Here is a 17,646-nt window from a genome sequence, read left to right on the forward strand (position 1 = left end):
TCCAACCCATTTAAAGCATACACTATATGGACAAAAGTATTGGGACATCTGACTTTTCCAGCCATATGCGGTTCTTCCACAAAGTTGGAGGCAAACAATTGTCCAGGACGTCTAAGGATGCTGAGAATTACATTTTTTACCTTCACTTGAACTAGGAGATCCAAACATGCTCCAACATGACAATTCCCCTGTGCACAAAGTAAACTCCATGAAGATATGCTTTGCATGGTTTGGAATGGAAGATCTCCAACCCTATTAAACCCATGTGAACTCTGACTGCACCTCAGGCCCCCACACCTCACCTACACCAGCACCTGATTTTACTGAGACCCTTGTGTTTGAATAAGCACAATTCTCCACAAAGTCTCTGCATTCCAAAATCTAGGGGAATCTCATCGCCCCAGAAGAGTGGAAGGAACTTTTGGCAATAAAGTGTATCTTCGTGCAGCTGGATTGTGCACAGGGGCATTGTCATGCTGAAACAGGTTTGAGTCTCCTTGTCCAAATAAAGGAAAAAATAAGTTACCTCATCGAAAAACATCCTTGAATGGGCCCAATTTTGAGGTAACAGTTTGGAAATTTCAGGTGTCCACAAACCTTTGTCTATCTAGTGTACATAGTGAAACGGTCACGGATGAATAAATATCTGTTGACTGAAATGCATTGTGGCATTGCTGTAATTTAAATTGATTCCCAATAATCCCATTTACTGTATGATTGAACGTCCTTTAGGCATACAGCTAAGAGTGAGGAATGATCTGGATAAACCAGCAACACTTTAAAAAGAAATAGTGGAACCCAACACCTGTGAGAAATCAGCCAGAATAAATATAAATATTGTTAAATCTTTACAACCAGAAGATTTTATTTCACATATAAGTTGTTTTGATATGCATAAACCCCTATTCAGGAAGTCAACTCGCTCCGAGATTGTGTTAAAAGTGTGACATGTACTGTGATGTACTGTGGGGAAATTTTGCTAGGGGCATTTGTTTCTGAGCAGGAGTTATTGACATTTGGCGTGAGCTTGTATTGAAAAACCACAGACAGGAAAATGGAGGGGTGTGGTTAGAGATCGGGGCTGATAGAAAGGTTGTGATCATAGACCGTTTTTCTTCACTTGATGTAAACCTCGTAAGTGTGCTGCATCGTCAGGATTGGCTCACCGTAGGCGTAATGAATTGTGATTCTTATATTTAACCATTTTCTTTCCCCACTTTTCAAGTTCAAGTTCATTTCTATAGCGCTTTTCACAATGAACTTAAAAATTAAAGTAAATTATGTGTATTTGTTCCCATTACTAAGGTAAGTCATCTTCTTTATGCAATTTTTGGTCTTTTGCTTCGATTTTCCTTTTTTAATGTTATCGATATTAAAATGAAATTTTCCAAGCCAGAATATCTTAATATGAGGATATTTACTGTATGATTGTTACAAATAGCTAAAACTGGAGACTTCTTCCGTAAATGCTAAATAAACGTCTCCTTACAAAGACTTTATCATATTATATACTTATTTCTTTTATATATAACGTTATCTGGTTATTATTAGTCTTTGATGGCGTACGTAGATTGTTCACCGTACACGTCCCTGTGAATTAGTTGCTACTATTGAAATGACAATGAATTTGAACAATCGCAGTAATGTAAAGCTTTCCTTTGAATTAAAGCCAGCAGTAGAAAATGTAAAAAATTTGACCAACAAGCCTGCCCAAGACCTAGAGGATCGAAAATCGTTGGAACTGTCACTTGAACAATGGCCAACTTCCAAACACATCATCATCATCATCATCATCATCAATATAAGTCAACTCATCACCAAAATCCACACGGCCATGGATCCCGCCTGACCGAGAGGTATGAAAATCACTGAAGGGAAGTGGTTTGAGCATGGACCACATAAATAATTATACATATAATGTGATAAAGGTAACAAAAGATCATTGGTATAATGTGTAGCAGATGCTCAATGGTGAATTGGTATTCTTTCTAGAGCACTGATGGACAGTTACGAAATAAATGAAATTCATTATTGTACTTGAGTAGTACTTTTTCACGTATCTGCACTTTACTGACGTGTTTCCATTTGAGGAGACTTTAACTTCACTACTGTATGTTTTAAAGTCAAATACAGTAATCCCCCGCTTTACCGCGATTCGAATCCCCGCTTTATCGCGGAATTGCATTTGCCACATAACTCATTTGTTTGGCTGATTTTCCCGGTCTCTCGCGGATAGCACGATAGACCAAAAAACTTATAGGGAATTGTTTTTATGGAGTTTTATGTTGAAATAATGAAATTTATGAAAAAAAATATATAATTATTCATTACAAAAAATGAAGTAAAATCTTAAAACAGTACAGTACTGTATACATAAAATAGCATTTAATGGGTTGGCGTCCGGTTATGGAACGTAACCGCCGATATAAACAGGGTTTATAAACTTTTTTCTCAATTACACTTATGAGTGGATAAAAACTGGTCCAGCACGCACAGTTTTGAACTTGTTTAAATTTCCGCTTGTTGGCATCTACTTAGCACGAACATGCAGATCATCATCAGTTCAACAGCAAGCAGAACATTTTGAGAGTAAGAAATGATGGAAGAAACTCCTGACTCGGACTCGCCACACCACCAGTGGCCTTATATAGATATCAATCAGTGTTGGACTCATTAATATCATTCTATTAATAATTTGGTGATTTAAAGAGTAACATTAGAGTCTTTTTACTAAACTGAGTTGATTAAGCAAAGAGTTTTGTGACAAAAATCATAACAGGAACATTAAAGCAGTAATAAATCAGTACTTTGGATACTTTAAAATACTCAGGTAAACGTTTAAAGGAACAACTTTTACTTTTACAGGAGTAATATTTTACCTAGTGTATCTAAACTTTACTTCAAGTGCATGATTTGTGTACTTCGTCTACCACTGGTCTAGGGTATACTCTGGCATAAGCTTCAGATTCACCATAAGAGAACAAGTTATGATGTAATACTGAAATATCAGCATTATATTAACATGATATATACCATGAATAACATGACTGATAGTTTGGAATTAATTATTTTTGATTGTTTCGGTCATTCACAGCCCTAATTCATCAGAACGAAGCAATACTGACCACCTTCCTCATACCCACGATAACCATGAGCATGCTGATATTCACCTTCATACCAATCCCCAGCATAAGCAACATAGCAAACACTGCAGTAGCAGTAAAAAATTCCATCACAAAACATCAACCATCTCACCAGATCGCTCCATGTCAGCTGCTGGTTGTTCCTTATGCTCCTCCTTCTCATCATCAGCATCATCCACATGTTCTTCAACTTCAGGGTCATCGTCCTCTTCATCCTCTTTTTCTTCGGCATCCTCTTCTTCTAATTCTTCGTCGTCCTCCTCTTTCAGTTCTTCTTCCTTCTCATCTTCTTCATCAAGCTCATCTTCCTGGTCTTCTGACAGCAGCCTGGAAAAGGCCAAATTTGCTTCTAAGTTCAAGAAAGGCGCTCGTCGTCTGGAACATTCCCAGTCCTGCACTGACATCTCCAGGCGAAGGAGAGCGTTTGAGGAAGATGAAGAAGATACTGTTCCCTTGTTGAATGAGGATGGCCATGCCAACAAGTCTGCAAGTCTAAAAAAGTACTGCTCAGTGAAGAAAAAGTGTGAAGACACTAATAAGAGGCCAAACCTCTCCCACTCCCAGTCTAGAAAAAGCACCTTTAAAAAGGAATCGTGCCAGAGTGAAATAGTTCGAAAGGCAAAGTCTATGGAGGTGCTGCCAATGCAGAACAAACAGTCTGGTGAAGGTGAACTAGATGAAAAAGAAATTGAGAGAAGGAAAGAGGAAGCAAGAAGGAACATTATGGAGGAAAAAAAGAAGTTTTCTGCCTTTTTAAACGAGATCACCAGGCAGGTAATAAGTCCCTCCAGGCTACAGACTCTCGGTGTAACAGATGCCCACAGGGCTATAATCCCTGCTAAATCTCAAAATTCCGAATGCAAAGGACACAAGAAACCGAACCATTTTTCCAGACGATCTGGAAGTACAAACTCTGTGTCATCTAGCGCACTTTCTCACACCAGAAAGCATTCTTCTGGACATGTAAAGTCTCTTCAACCTTGTAATTCAATCGAACATCACCATCACCAAAATACCAAGCATAGAAATCCCAAGCATCTTCACCATAGCTTCAACAGCCACACTAGCAATAAAACTGGATCATCTAAAAGTCATTTGAGAAGGTCAGAACATGGCCATAAGGCACGCAAAAAGCAACAAGCTCTGTCCAGTAGTCATTTAAAGAATGACTCTTCTATGGATACAAAAAGGAGTACACAGAGAACTGACTCTCTCTCACCAACCTCTCATCATTACAGTCACATTAACACCCACAGAAGAGATCACCTGAGTTTATCGTCACACCCTCATTCTCCATCCCATCACCCCCATCGCAGAACTGACCGAAACCCAGAACATCGTTCTTTGCAAACTGAAAGTCATCATTCCTATTTGGAATCTCATCGCCATCATTCAACTTCTCTATCACGCCATCACCAAGAAACAACACATCAGCATGTTCCGCGTGCAGAAGCTCACCACCACTATCATTCCCATTCAGAATCTCATAACCAACCTCATCATGATGATCACCACAGCCAATCCTCACATAAACCTTCTCCATACTTTGACAATGACCATCATGCCTATTCAGAATCTCACCACCATGTTCCATCTTCACCATTGTACCACCACTGTGACCAAAGTCCCTCATATTCAGGAACTAATTTTCCACGTTTAAAAACTCAAGTTTATTCCCAGCCAGAATCATTTCATCATTCACCTTCTCCTTCACATCAACATCAGTATAGTGACGCCAATCATCAAACCCGATCCCCACATCAGTATTATTTATACTCAAAAAAGTATGATCATTTCCATTCAGAATCTCCTCACCATTCCCCTTCTCCTTCATGTCACTTCCATCATGGAGACCAGAAAAGCCAATCTCTTTGCTCCTCTCCTTCCTCGCTCTTGAAAAGTCAAGACCATTCAGAAACTCCTCCATTGCACCACCTTCATAAAAACCACAAAAATACAACTCCACATTATTATACTTTGCGCTCTGAAACCCATGGTCTCCATTCTCCTGCAGAACTTAATTACTGTGATTCTTATTCTAGATCACATCATTCCTCCCTTCCCGATATTCAATACCATTCCTCTAATGCTGAATCCTCTCATCCCATGCTCCAATCCTATTCCACCGATCAAGATTTTCAACAGTACCAACCTCCTTCCCAAACTTCACATTATTACGATAACTCCCACGACTCTTCTTCTGATCATGATCATCATTTGCATCATGATTCCACTCATCACCAATTTCATGGCCAGCATCACTCCTCTTATCCTGATGTCCACCACCATCATCATCATTCTAATCCCCCTTCTGATAACCATCATCACTCTTATCCAAATGTTCACACCCATTCCGAGGAAGGTCTAACGAGTCCCACTGATCATAAACCTGGCAGATGTTCTAACAGTCTTTACACAGACAGACATCACCAACACCGTTCTAATTTAGACCATCATCCTAATCCTCGTATTGGGGATTCAAAACCTTTAACACTTAACAGACATCACCATAGTCTTGATAGTCATTATTCTCAGCACCACCCTCACAGCCTAAAACACACTGTAGGTCACCATCAGTTTTCCCATCCAGATTCCCACAATAGTACACTTTCAAAATCTTATCACCAACATGATCATCAACAGTCTGCCCATTATCATTCCATTTCTGAAGCCAAGTTTGATCATCACAAAGATACTGACTACCACCACAATAGCCCAGAGTCCAACAAAGATTCACAACACTACATTGTACTTCATCACAATTCTCAACCAAACCACAAACACCAAGAATTTCCTAACCATTCCCATACGGAATCCCCCTATCATCAGTTGCATACTGAATCCCAACACTATCTGGAACATTCCAAAACACACCAGCATTCCCATGTTGAATTTCCAAGGTCCTCCCACTGTGACTGCCACAAAATGCCCTCCCATATGGAGTCCCATCATCTTCATCATCATCAACATCACCACAAGTATTCAGAATCCCATCACCATTCCCATCCAAAATCTCTCCATCATAGTTCTCATACTGAGATACCTCTTCAGTATGGTGCTCCAAAATCCCACCATCATCATGAGGATCCAGAATCCTATACCCATTCAAAAGCTGAACCCCAGCATCACTCGGATGTTAAATGGCAGCACGATCACCCAGAGTCTCGCCATTACCGTTTCCACACTAAGGAACATCACTATCATGGTGGCGATGCCAGTCCTCTTCGCCATTCTCCAGTTGGCGAGAAGGCCACTTCCCCTTGTTCTAGCAAGTCGGATTCATCCAGAAACACAGAAAGTCCTATTAGCCATGATGATCAGTCAATGGCCTACAAGGAAACAGCCATGACTGTCAAAGTAAGAACTTTTTTTTGTTTATCTTGTTTAGTATTTGATATAGAAACCAGATAATGTTCTTATATAGTAAACTCATATACAGTGTAGCTTTTAAAATATTTTCTCTTTTTATTTTGCGCAGGAAAAAAAGGGCTCTGAATATGAGAGGATCATGTGAGTTTCATTACAAATTGCATGTGTTTGTGAGTTTACTACACTGACCATGCATAACTTTATGGCCACTGATCAGGCATAATATTATAACCACCTGCCTAATATTGTGTTGGTCCCCCTTTTGCTGCTAAAACAGTTAACAGTCAACAGTCATTAACAGCAAATTCTTCAACAATTTGAGCGACAGGAGCTCGTCTTTTGGATCGGACTACACAGTCCAGCCTTCGCTCCCCACGGCATCAATTACCCTGTTGCTGGTTCACCAGTGTTCCTTCCTTGGACCACTTTGATAGATTCTGACCACTGCAGACTGAGAACATCCTTTAAGAGCTGCAGTTTTGGAGATGCTCAGACCCAGTGGTTTAGCCGTCACAATTTGGCACTTGTCAAACTCGCTCAAATCCTTACACTCGCCCATTTTTCCTGCTTCTAACACCATCAACTTTGAGGACTAAAAGGAATAATCATGTTATTTACCTCTTATTATGTTATAATGTCATAATGTTTTGCCTGGTCAGGGTTTTTAAACTCCAAAAAGTTCTCACATAGCAAAACCCATAGCAATACACCCAATACCCATATTATTATATTCTTGTATCAAATGGTGTTGTTCATCCAGGCCCCCATGACCTCCATTCTCTCCTATTCCTCACCACTCAGGATGTTACAGGAACAAAATGAAGACCTGCACAATACTTTGCGTCAAACCGTGGTGCGTATGGAGTGCTTAGGAGCTGAGTTTATCACTGAACACCATCAGCTGGAATCAGAGCTACAGAGAACTCGCGTAGAACTGAGCAGCATGATGGAAAAGTTTACAAGGTCGGGGCGAATTTGTAATGACATGAACGAATCTTAAAAATCTTATTTCTATGAAAAACATCTGCATCGTCCTGACATCCTTTTAAATGTGGTTTGCTGTTCTATCTGTTCATCTCTTTTTTTTAGACTTCAGGCTAATTATTCCTCCATTCAGCAGACTGATGATTTCCAGGAGAATGAAACACACTTTATGGTAATCACATCATTTAAATTTTTTTAAATAAGAATAAACCTATGATTAACAATTTAGTTTGTTTTTTGAGACAGCTTTTACTTAATTATAAATAGTTCATTGAAATCCAATATTCGCTGTTTTTGTTCTTCCCCTTGATTATTTTTTCTTTCTAAGGATGAACATATGGATGCTGAACGTGAGAAACTGAACCAGCAGATCTCGGAGCTGACAAAACAGCTGTCAGTTGCCAAGACAACCATTCAGAGCCTGGGGACAATTAATGTGAGAGCTTGATGACAGGAGGACATATTGTCTCAAACGTTTCAGGCTGAATAGAAGGGGGAAATTATGGAGGAGTATATAATTGTAGCCGATTTCTTTATTCTCACCAGTTTATTTTTTTAGCTCCCCAATTTTATAACTACTGTGCAGATGGAAAGTTTAGAAAGCCATAACAAGTTACTCTGGTCATATGTAAAGTTACAGAGGTTAAGCTAGGAATGTTTCAGATACAGGCCAGCTTAGCATTTGTGTTACAGTGTATGAATATGGCAGCAATCTAGCTAGAAGACACTGGAGAGAATCTACTGCATTGTTATCTAATCTGTTCTGTTAACTGGTTATGACTTTTAACTAGCTATACAGAGCTATATTACACAGTCGCCATGGCTTGCTCATCAGGGACAAATGCACACCATTCACCTTCACTGTTGATTTCTGTAAAGCTACTTTGAGACAATGTCTGTTGTGAAAAGCGCTATAGAAATAAACTTGATTTGACTTGACTATATTAGATTGATGTTGTATAGTTTAGAGACAGTGGCATTGAGTAAAAGACAGGAAGTGGAGCTGGAGGTAGCAGAGCTGAAGATGTTGAGGTTTTCGTTGGGAGTGACGATGATGGACAGGATTAGAACTGAGTATATTAGAGGGACAGCACATGTAGGATGTTTTGGAGACAAGGTGAGGGAGGCGAGATTGAGATGGTTTGGACATGTGCAGAGGAGGGACATGGGGTATATCGGTAGAAGAATGCTGAGGTTGGAGCCACCAGGAAGGAGGAAAAGAGGAAGGGACCAAGGAGGCGGTTTATGGATGTGGTGAAGGAAGACATGCAGGTAGTTGGGTTGAAATGGGCAGATGTAGAGGACAGAGGGGTATGAAGACGGATGATCCGCTGTGGTGACCGCTAATAGGAGAAGCCGAAAGAAGAAGAAGAAAAAGATACAGAGCTATATTAGATAGCTAGCTCATTTCTATGGTCTGTGACAAGGGGAGCCTATCTTATTTAGCAAAGGCTGTTATGGTTGCAGGTTTACATTTCTATTAACCAGGAGCCACACCCAACTCAATCTTAGCTTTCAATAGACTGAAAGGTGTGGCTTTTGTTTGGTTAGAATGAAAACCTGTGCCAAGGCCAATTTATTGGTATTCCACATATTCTGCAGGATTATGTTTCTTTTCCTGTTACTTTTTCAACAGGTGACATCCATGCTCCAGGAAGCCCTTGTTAAGCATTTAAAATCAGATGATCCTATCAAGCCAGCAGTCGCACCTCCTCCATTTCAGTTTATGGACAGTGACCATTATACCAAAAGCTCAGTAGTTGGAGATGAGGAATCACTGGGTCCTGTCCTAGAAGAAGATGAAACCGATTGGTCAGAAATGGGTGAAGAGGCGAAGGACTGTGCATGTAGTAGTTTGGAGAGAGGTCAACACAGATGTAAAGGATTCTCAACATGGCAACAGGAGCAGGGTTGCTGGGTGAAGTCAGATCAGTACAGAAGAGGAGACGGCGATACAGAAAGTGAATCAGGAGGTGAAAAGATGGCCCACAAACAGGGCCTACAGATACCCCACCTACAGTTCAGCATTCACCCTGAATTCTTACCAGTGCCTCTAGCCAGCTTGAAGCAGAATCTGGATGGCCCTGGTGGAAATGAATACCATATTTACACTGGATGCCAACTAAGCTCTCCTATTCGCTTACTGTCTGCAAGCTTGGAGGGGATCAACTCTACTGGCTTGCAGCAAGTTGAGCATCAAGGTCATTTAAAGTGCACGAAAGGAAAGCTGGATTTACACCAACCACATCAGAGTGCTGATGAAGATTGGACTGAAGATGAACTTACTCATAACTGGAAGGAGGCAAACAAGCAACAGACTGAAGATAGAGAGAAGGGGGCAGGAAGCAGTGTCTCAGTGCCAATGGCTAATCTGGAGTCAGCACAGAAGATGCTCAACCATTTTATACAGGAGGGTGAGAAGACAAAACTATGAAACAACCTAAAAACAAAGTCTGTTTGAGGCATATAGTATAACCTGCTCTGTAAATGAGATGTTAATGCTACCTGTAGCTAAACAATATTAAATAATATAAACTACGTATGGTTTTGTAAAAAAAGAAAACAATGTACTCCAAATGTTGATTTATTAAAGTAATTGTGATCAGAGATCATAATTGATATTGCAGCCACAAACAGACATAAACAACACAAGAAAATCTAAAGGAGCAGGCCAAACACAAAAACAACTGATCATACCAAGGAAATCAGAATTGCAAACAGGAATGAAGGCAAGACTGCAACTGCAATTTTATGGCTGGACTCTTCATAATGTGATTGAATGAAGCAGTGATTGCAAGCATGCTAGGTAAAACAGGAAGTGTAGTATTCTGGTAGTGGGGACCTCCAGTAATATGAAATTGAATGATGAAATCGATACATACTAGAATGATGAATTCTTAGACATATTTATAATAATTATTGGTTCCTAGATATGTTCATACTCAAGATTCCCCCTTTAAGACAACAAGTTCTCATTCTCATAGACATTTGTTTTGCCCTTACAGCCCACCTTGGACCCATACATTTCAGAGTCTCTCAATTCTCCATTGTCAGGTTTTAGCACTAGTTACTAGCACTAGGTAAAAGTCTAGTTACAATCTCTTTCTGGATCAGTCCCGAATACGCAACTAATATATACTTTTTAATGTTTAACCATTATTGATTTATTTTTGCTGTAAATCGAACAAAGCATGTTTTGACATGCATCACAGAGAAATCTGTTTTTGAATTTGGAGCAAGGACAAAAAAACTTACCTATTCAATTGTCTTTTTAATTTTTAAAATTTTTTATTAATTAGAACAAGCAAATCATCAGTTCATTAGAGCAGAGAAGGTAGCTAAATTGAACCCTGTAGCGAGTCCATGATCTGATGAGCTGTTTTCCACAAAATATCCAACAGCATAAATCCATGTGACTGGATAAGCCAATACGGACAGATTTGCTACAGAAGCTAAGCTGGTTCATGTTTAGAAAACTGAAGTTGCTTGTTCTGCATACAAGTTAATGACCCTTGCCCTCATAAATCCTACCCCACCCAGTACATTTACCCCTATGATCTAATCAAACATACTTAGATCATATAATACATATGGTTTAATTATAGTATAAAATTCAAGAAATGTAAAAGTAGCTACAGTGTTCAGGTTGTTAACTAATGCAGTAGCTCTAAGCACTCTGTCTGCTGCTCAGAACAAGTTTTCTATTTGAATTCTGAGTCTGGGTTGTGAGTTCTCTATTCACAATCAAAGATATGCCCATGGGTGACTGGTAGCCCCGCTGAGGTAGATGCTTTGATAAGTTCTAAAGGCAACATCAAATAGAAGTGTGGTACTTTGATTTCACTTGGGTACGAGACATGGTTGCCCTTAAAGAGAGTGGAAAAATAATTTCCAGCATGAAGCTCACACCCTGTTGATCAGAAATCAAAAGCTGATTAATTCAACATTTGTTTAGGGTTTTGAAATGTCCTGAAGCTGTGATTTTTGGGCTGCTTACAATGAACTGAGATCCATTAACATACATAATAATTGTAGCTCCTAGGATAATCAATGATTCCGATTTGTCATTCTGGTCTTTTGGCACAATGAATAAGTTGTAAAAGAAAAACGATGAAAAACAATGTACATTTGTTGTTCAATGAGGTTAACGTATGCTTGTACATCACTGTGATTCCTCAGTCTGTGTTGAACTTCAAGGTAGTGGTGATATCTGTATTAATTATGTTCATATATATATATATATATATATATATATATATATATATATATATATATATATATATATATATAGTGTAAATAGTAACTTGTGGCCACTGTAGTCTAAGATTCTTGTTTATTGCTTTATTGGTGACAGGAATGAAACTTCTCCTGTCAAAGTTTGACATGTTGTGCTTTCTGAGATGGTTTTTTGTTCACCACAGTGGTAAAGAGTTGTTATTCCTTTCCTGTCAGCCAAAATAAGTTTGGCTATTCTCCAGGAACCTTCAAGAAGTCAATTCCACCTGCAGAATTGCTGCTTCGTGAATGTTTTTTGTTTTCTGTGCCATTCAATGGAAACTTTCAATGGAGATGTTTAGAGTCATTTTTTTCCCTATAATTCCTATTCCTATAATAATATTTGCTGTGAACTTTTACGGAATCCCTGTCTTTAATATACTTATATATTGCCACAGAAAACTTAAACACAATTCCTTTTGTATTCAGTGTTTTTAGTATGTTGCTCCACTGAATTGCTCTAGTGTTCAGACATCTAGAGTAGTAAAGGTAATGAAATATGTTATATAAGTGCAAATTTACATTCAACATAATGATGATATTTATTTATTCATGTGTACACATTTTTCCATGTATTATGAAATGTATTTGTGCATATTGATTTGTCTCTTGCTTACAGCTCAACACACAATAATAGTGTCATTTTAATAGATTTTTCTTAGTTGAAGTCATGTCTTGTCTTTAATAAAAGCAGTGAGAAGTGAACCCCATACCTGAGCAAGACCTTGAATCTGATTTTAAATTCCAGCTAAAACAAGAATGGACTAGCTTGAAAAACATATTGAAAATTTTAAATAATGTACAAATAATTAAAGACGTAAGTATGAAAAGGCAATCGTTCGTGTCTTTGTTACTTTGAAATTCTATACATCCTGTTAAGTGGATAACTTTTTAAAATGTTGCTAAAATGAAACAAATATTATCTATCAAGCATTAATTATATATGGATATACTGTATTTCAATATTACTACTAGGGGACAACACAAATATAACACAGTTTTGTTAAAAATTCTAGAGATTTTGTGTTTGTGTGATATTAATTTAACAAATAGTCACCACATATGATAACTTTATTTATTTATTAATTTATTTTTTGCAGAATCAATATTAGGTCAATATTTTTTTAAGTAATAGCCATGTTACAGCTCTATTACTGCATCTGTCCATACCAAGTGGCAATCTATCTCAATCTGTGCTGAGCAAACAGTTCTCTAGCCCATTGGAGAGGGCCATGATAATAGGATAGGTAAAGGATTACAGGTAAGATGCCCCAGATGTCCAGCTTTAGACATATCTAGTGTGTCTCTCACCCAGGCATGGGCTCGAAGGGGCAAATATTACCACTCTTTTAGTTGAGTGGGTAACTGGAAGATCATTAGCACTTCACCTAGGGAAGGGATCACCACATCAAAACTCAAGTTGACCACCACAGAGGAATTTACCACCCGGACAACAAAAAGGAAAACCTGTTTGGGCAGAATTCCTCTGGACATACTAAGACCTTAAAAGGATTTAACTTTGGATTTTGGATTACAGTAACATTTGTGAGGAGGTTTCTTCTTAGCAAAATATACATTGTCCGATCAAATCTCTAAATCCGTAAAAGCTTCCATTTTCAGAACCAGACACCTGGTCGTCTTTGCAGCAAAAAGCTTCTTGTAGCATAACACTTCTCTGCAGCCATCATGGTGTGGGCTAAAATGAAATTCCCCTTTGAGAAAAGGGTGAAGCTAGCTCAGAGTTTGTGGCTGACCACATGGCTGGCCACTTTAGGTGGAGCAATCACCTTCTGCCTTGGATGTTTCTTGAAGACAGAACTACGCAGGAGGGCAGAGGTACCTGAATTCACCATTTGTTTCAGTTTTTCACTTTATCACACACCAAGCTTGTGTAACATCTTAGGCCAGAATGAGATGTCTGAACTTCAACTGGAGAAAAGCAGAACATTTTAGAATTTTACATAAACATCTTAATAACAATGAATTTATTGAAAACACGTTAGCATGCATGTATGCATGTTAATGTAAACCTCAAGGGACAAAAGAACAATTTCTTTGGCTAATCCATCAGGATTAACCTATGCAAATATAAATATTAGTCAGTTATAATAGGCTTATGAAGCTGTTGTCTTCAATAAGCTGTCTAATCTACTACATGGATCAGAATCTAGGTCACAATAAAGAACCTGTCTCATATATTATACTTTAACACATACAATTTTTATCATTTATTCTGCATCGAACAAAATGTTATACTGATTGCATGTGTTCAATTACAGATGCACAAAGCAGTTAAAAAACAAAGGCTTGATAAAGGACTGGATAAAAGTTAAGGAATTATAAAAAAAAATAACAAGTATTAACAGACTGGCACCTCATTAAATCCCATAATACAGAACAAGTGTGTATTTGCTTAGAAACAAAAAGAAGATGTAATATGTAACCGATCATTTCAATAACATGGAATCTAACAGTTGAGTAAACCCAAATGTGCCCTGTAGGTGATGGACAACACAGAGATCCACATTGTCCCAAACACACTCATTGTAGCTGGACTGGCCTCCATTGGAATCAACTGGTTTGCAGGTCGGATTTGCCAAGATGCCCTGGATGCCAGCCGCTTCCCACGCTGGAAGACCTTCTTAAAGCCCTACTTCTGCTGCGCTATCTTCTTCACCACCTTGCTCCTAGTTGGAGTAATCCTAAGCTATGCCATGAAGGGCAGCCTGGAGGGCTCGCTAAAGGTTGGCCTCAAGAATGGCATTCGCTTCTACAAGGACACAGACACCCCTGGGCGCTGCTTCCAGAAGCAGACCATTGATCGCCTACAGATGGAGTTCCAGTGCTGTGGTAACAATGACTACAAGGACTGGTTCGAGGTGCAGTGGATCAGTAACCGCTACCTGGACTTCAGTTCCAAGGAAGTTAAGGAGTAAGTGAGGGAAAAGTATGAAAAGTTTGGATTGGCCATTATGTTTCATAAACACAAGTTGATGTTTTGGGATAACTCTTCAAGATTCTATTTAGAACTTGACAGCAGAGTCTGTATTTATATAAGAAAATGTTTCGTGCAAAAGGACACAAGAACTCCATTACAAATTCAAGTTACCCTTTAAGAGCTTCCCCTAAAGGGACTTAGGGTTCAAAACAGAAGCAATTTTATTTTTATCAAGGATGCCCTAACATGCATTAATGATCCTGAGAACCCCTGAAGAACCTGCTTGTCTTACGGCCATTGTTGTGTAGCTTTGTTGTGCAACCATTGCAAGTAAAATGTATTTTCTGCCACCTATAATTTTGTTTTAATTAATATATATGTTTGTCATTTAAATGTTCTTTATTCTCATTCAATTACCTTCTGTCCCCAACTCTGTCTAATTTCTATCTTATCTCATTTATCCAGTCGTATCAAGAGCAATGTGGATGGGCGCTATCTGGTGGATGGTGTGCCCTTCAGCTGCTGTAATCCAAGTTCTCCTAGACCATGCATCCAGTACAAACTGACCAACAACTCTGCCCACTACAATTATGAACACCAAACCGAGGACCTTAACATCTTCATTCGTGGCTGCAGAGAAGCTCTGGTTGGCTACTACATGGGCTTGATGAACAGCATTGGTGCTGTAGTGCTGACTGTCTTTATCCTTCAGGTATCAGTAGATAGGACTGTAGACTGTATACTGATGCTTACTGTATACCAATTTTAGATGACTATCTCAACTAAACTATCTAGTCCAAATCCCAACATTGCTTCATCCTCCATCTCTCCACAGAGTACAGTGGTTGCATGCCTGAGGTACCTGCAGACCTCCATGGAAGCTGTGGTTGGACAGGAGAACACCGAGGTGGAAACAGAGGGCTACCTGCTGGAGAAGAGCGTGTCAGAGACCATTATGGAATACCTGGACCCTGTAATGAAGCTCCTGCTAATAAACCAGGTGGAAGATGGCCAGGCCAAGGCAGAGGCAGGAGCTGCTGGGACATCAAGGGCAACAACTTCAGGGTCCTAAAGAGTCACATCTATCTAATTTAAATAGTAATAAATGACCCAGAACAACTGGTACTTAGCAAAGGTATCTCATTTCATTTCTAGCAATGAATCTCACAACTGTAAATAATACACTTACTTGACAAATAATATATCTACATTGATACTTAAATCAACCCACGCAATGTCTCAAATGTCACTCATTTCTGTTCAGTGGTAATAGAGTGTGTATTATAATGGTTGTTTTAACATGTGGCGAAAAGTCTGTTTGGTTTATTAGTCTACCATGGTAAAGAACGTTTGTAAGACATTTAAGTCATGATGCAAAAGCTGCTGATATCATATACGAAGGCACTAAAGGTTACGGTTTGTTTCCGAGCCACAGTTTTTTTTCTAGAACTTCTCTGTTATTGGATGCTGCTTAGTTTGTATATAAAATAGCTCAACCTTCAGTTTATTAGTTGAATGTAAAGAAATTGAACAGCTTGTAGCACTTGATAGCTGGCAGAATAATGGAATAACTGGAGATATTAAATATCTCTTGTGCATCCAAAAACAGCATTTGAGTTGTAAAACCCGTTGTAGTAAAACCATGCTCTGTGCTCGGCTAAGCAAAATTCAGAACTACTGTTTGAGATAGCAAAAGTCAGACATGTTAATCGCGTTGTATTGTGTAGTGCACTTTTATGTAAATAGATACGTGTTGAAATATCTCTTATTTGTCTCTGGGTTTTTGATTTTTGCCTGTGAAAATAAATCATTCTCCCACAACCATACACATAACCACCCACACACACACACACACACACACACACACACACACACACACACACACACACACACACACAGACCAAAAAAAAGCTTGCAGGCATACTAAGACACATATACTCATGTTGCAACACAGAGTTGGACTTAAGCATGTAGGAGGGACCTGCACTTTATTACTCATCAAATTCGGCACACATGTACACAATGTACTATATATGACTGGAATAGGATTATGGGGAATCATGAGTAACATCAGTAACAATGACAGTCAGTAATAATGACAGCCTGCATACCGATGGCCTTCTATCTGATATCTTACAAAGCAACTATAATCCAAGCTGTTAATGCGCACACTGCTGTCCAAGCACCTGTCCTGCCATATCCTCCCCCTCACTGTATTCTAATTCTGATTAACCCTTTATATGTAAAACAAGTCAAGACAAAAGCAACAGTCACATGAAATTAGTCATAAGTGAAACCCGTTTTTTTTTTGTGTGTGTGTGTTACATTTTAAAGCTCATAACGAGTTAAATAGACATAATACATTTGAGAATTTGAATGTTATGTATCAATTTAATCACTGGATTTATTTTTTCATTGATTTATTCAACTTCATATATTTTATCTGGGTCAGAGTTGCAGTGGAATGAATCAAGAAGTTGTAATACTGTAAACCTTGGGGGTTACAGTCATTTCTGATTACCACACACACATTCACACACTCATTGGGGGAATTTGGCAAACTCATTTAATTTCTTTTTTTGAAACTGGAGGAAAACAGAGTACATTGGAGGAATTATCTATCTATCTATCTATCTATCTATCTATCTATCTATCTATCTATCTATCTATCTATCTATCTATCTATCTATCTATCTATCTATCCCTGACAGAAGAGAACTATCTATCTATCTATCTATCTATCTATCTATCTATCTATCTATCTATCTATCTATCTATCCATCCATCCATCCATCCATCCATCCATCCATCCATCCATCCATCTATCTATCTATCTATCTATCTATCTATCTATCTATCTATCTATCTATCTATCTATCATCACAGAAGAGAACTAAGTCTCTCTCTCTCTCTCTCTCTCTCTCTCTCTCTCTCTCT

General features: G+C 38.6%; 2 protein-coding genes across 2 annotated transcripts; both read left to right on the plus strand.

Annotated features, from left to right (window-relative positions):
* Positions 1-1,088: 1,088 nt before the first annotated feature.
* On the plus strand, positions 1,089-11,718 carry si:dkey-273o13.3 (filaggrin). The gene is made up of 8 exons (XM_046838577.1): positions 1,089-1,305; positions 1,670-1,856; positions 3,095-6,500; positions 6,622-6,653; positions 7,314-7,475; positions 7,602-7,668; positions 7,825-7,932; positions 9,133-11,718. Exons 2-8 carry the CDS (start codon positions 1,756-1,758, stop codon positions 9,928-9,930), a joined length of 4,674 nt encoding a protein of 1,557 aa, XP_046694533.1. The 5' UTR covers positions 1,089-1,305; positions 1,670-1,755; the 3' UTR covers positions 9,931-11,718.
* Positions 11,719-13,045: 1,327 nt separating this feature from the next.
* On the plus strand, positions 13,046-16,472 carry rom1a (retinal outer segment membrane protein 1a). The gene is made up of 4 exons (XM_046839326.1): positions 13,046-13,607; positions 14,273-14,703; positions 15,175-15,421; positions 15,545-16,472. The coding sequence occupies exons 1-4, from the start codon at positions 13,458-13,460 to the stop codon at positions 15,779-15,781; spliced, it is 1,065 nt and encodes a 354-aa protein (XP_046695282.1). The 5' UTR covers positions 13,046-13,457; the 3' UTR covers positions 15,782-16,472.
* The last annotated feature ends 1,174 nt before the right edge of the window (positions 16,473-17,646 follow it).

Source organism: Silurus meridionalis, chromosome 25, assembly GCF_014805685.1.
Source record: "Silurus meridionalis isolate SWU-2019-XX chromosome 25, ASM1480568v1, whole genome shotgun sequence".
Classification (NCBI taxonomy): domain Eukaryota; kingdom Metazoa; phylum Chordata; class Actinopteri; order Siluriformes; family Siluridae; genus Silurus; species Silurus meridionalis.